Below are 2,083 nucleotides of genomic sequence, written 5' to 3'. Positions count from 1 at the left end.
TGCTGCCGCTGCTGCGCCCCTGCTACTTCGCCGCCGGACACAACCAGGTACGGTACTAGCAGCAACAACAGCAGCAGCAGCAGCAGCAGCAACAGCTGCTGCTGCTGCTGCTGCTGCTGTTGCTTCTCTTACTATGCTGCATATACCCTTCAAGGGATCGTACCCTTCAGCTGAGCGCTTAGGTCAGCTGCTCACCTGCCCTAGGTGCTGCGTGTTCACATCTATGCCTGACATTGCCACTCCTGCCCCTTCTCCTGCTGCTGCTGCTGTTGCTGCTGCTGCTGCTGCTGCTGCTGCTGGTTCAGGACTTAGCAGTGAAGCTGGGGGCTCCGCCGGCCGGGTACTGCTTCGTGTTTCAGACGGTCTTGTCTGCGGCGACGCAGGAGAAGGTCACCTCCTTCAAGTCCAGGAACGTTCCTCTCCCCTTCTGGGAGCTCGAGTGATATATCAGCTCAGCAGCAGCAGCAGCAGCAGCAGCAGCAGCAAGAGCAGCAGCAGCTGCAGCAGCAGCAGCAACAGGGAGGCAGCTGCTAGGCCCAGCTCGGCGGGGCGTTTGCTGCATGCGTCCCCTGGCTTGAAGTAACAGTTCGAGTTTCTTTTCTCTTTTGCCTGTCTATCTAGCTAGCTAGTTAGCTAGCTACTTAGCTAGCTAGCTAGCTATACGAGCTAGCTAGCTAGCTAGCTGGTTCCCGAGGCGGCTAGCGAGTTCGCTAGCAGCCTCAACGTGCAGCAGTTGAACATATATTGAGCCTATATATAAGGGGGGCCGAGCTAGCTAGCTACTACTCCTAATGCTAGCTAGCTATGACTAGCAGTAGCTGCTGCTGCTGCTGCTGCTGCTGCTGCTGCTGCTGCTGCTGTAGCCTGTAGCTGCGGCACGGAGCTAGTGCAGCAGCAGGAGTGCGGTGACCTGCTCTCACTGCTTTTAGTCCTCAGCTAGCTAGCTAGAAAGTTAGTTAGACAGCTAGCTAGCCAGTGAGCCAGCTGCACAGCTAGCTACCTGGGGGCGAAGTACACAGCTAGCTGGCGGGGGCCCATTGCATAGCTAGCTAGTGAGGGGTCCGCCGCCCAGCGAGCAGCAGCACTAGCTGGTGAGACATCCAGGGGTACCTTGGGGGCCGGGGCTGCTCTGCTGCATGCATGCATGCATGCATGCTGCTGCAGCCTATGTTCTTACCGGCGCCACTGTATGCTGCTTTCACTGCGACCTAAGCCCAGCGTTGGCTGCGGCTGAAGGGTGCGCCCGCGCGTTGCTGCTGCTGCTGCTGCTGCTTCATAAGAGCGGGCGAAGCGGGTACACGCAATGTTTTGTCTGAAGGCTGCAGCAGCAGCAGCTGTAAGGCCAGCCTGCTGCTGCTGCTGCTGCAGCAGGCTGGCCTTACAGAGGCGGGGCACTCTGGTACAGGTCTAGCATTACTGCTGCTGAGCTGCAGCAGCTGCTGTTGCTGTTACTTTTGCTGCTGCAGCAGCTGCTGCTGCAGCTGCTGCAGCTGCTGCCGACAGAGCCACCATGCAGCCGCTGCTTCACCTGGGGCCCCCGCTGCTACGAAGGTCCTGAACCAGCGGTCCTGCTGCTGCTGTGCTGCAGCAGCAGAAGAGGCCCTCGGGTGTATGCTGAGGTGTGTTGCATTTAATTTGCCTCATTAAAACTATTGAAGCAGAATTTTAAGTTTGTCGTCAACAAAGAATATAGGGATCGTAGCAGGGATCGCAACCGATGCACGTGCTCTGTGCTGCTGCTGCTGCTGCTGCTGCTGCTGCTGCTGTTGCTGCTGCTGCTGCTGCAGGGTGGGCAGGCCGGTTATTATGCTTGTCTGCCTGTTTCACGTTCTGACCATAATTTGCTTTTATTGTTTTATAAAAATTGTGTTCATACATAAAAAAGAATATCTGTTTCTGCAGCACCGCTAAGACCTGTGCTGGTGTATGAGGCTCAGCAGCAGCAGCAGCTGCAGCCCGCACCGCAGCAGCAGCAGCAGCAGCAGCAGCAGCAGCAACAGCAGCAGCAGCAGGAGCGCGTTCTCTCTCTGGAGAATAGTTAAATTCACTACACATCCGCTTGTTGCAGCAGCAGCAAACCAAA

The 2,083-nt window shown here is 56.8% G+C and overlaps 1 protein-coding gene across 1 annotated transcript in view; it reads left to right on the top strand.

The window, feature by feature from the left end:
* EMH_0028530 (uncharacterized protein) overlaps positions 1-583 on the top strand; it is a gene marked incomplete at both ends in the record, with an annotated part of 4,131 nt that extends 3,548 nt beyond the window's left edge. The window contains 1 exon segment of the mRNA XM_013494164.1: positions 306-583. Within this exon segment, the coding sequence (XP_013349618.1) occupies positions 306-583 (278 nt within the window).
* Between the last annotated feature and the right edge of the window lie 1,500 nt (positions 584-2,083).

Source organism: Eimeria mitis, genomic scaffold, assembly GCF_000499745.2.
Source record: "Eimeria mitis Houghton genomic scaffold, Emh_scaff1059, whole genome shotgun sequence".
NCBI lineage: Eukaryota > Apicomplexa > Conoidasida > Eucoccidiorida > Eimeriidae > Eimeria > Eimeria mitis.
Note: the sequence above shows the minus strand (reverse complement) of the source record. Positions and strands in the feature narration are given on the sequence as shown.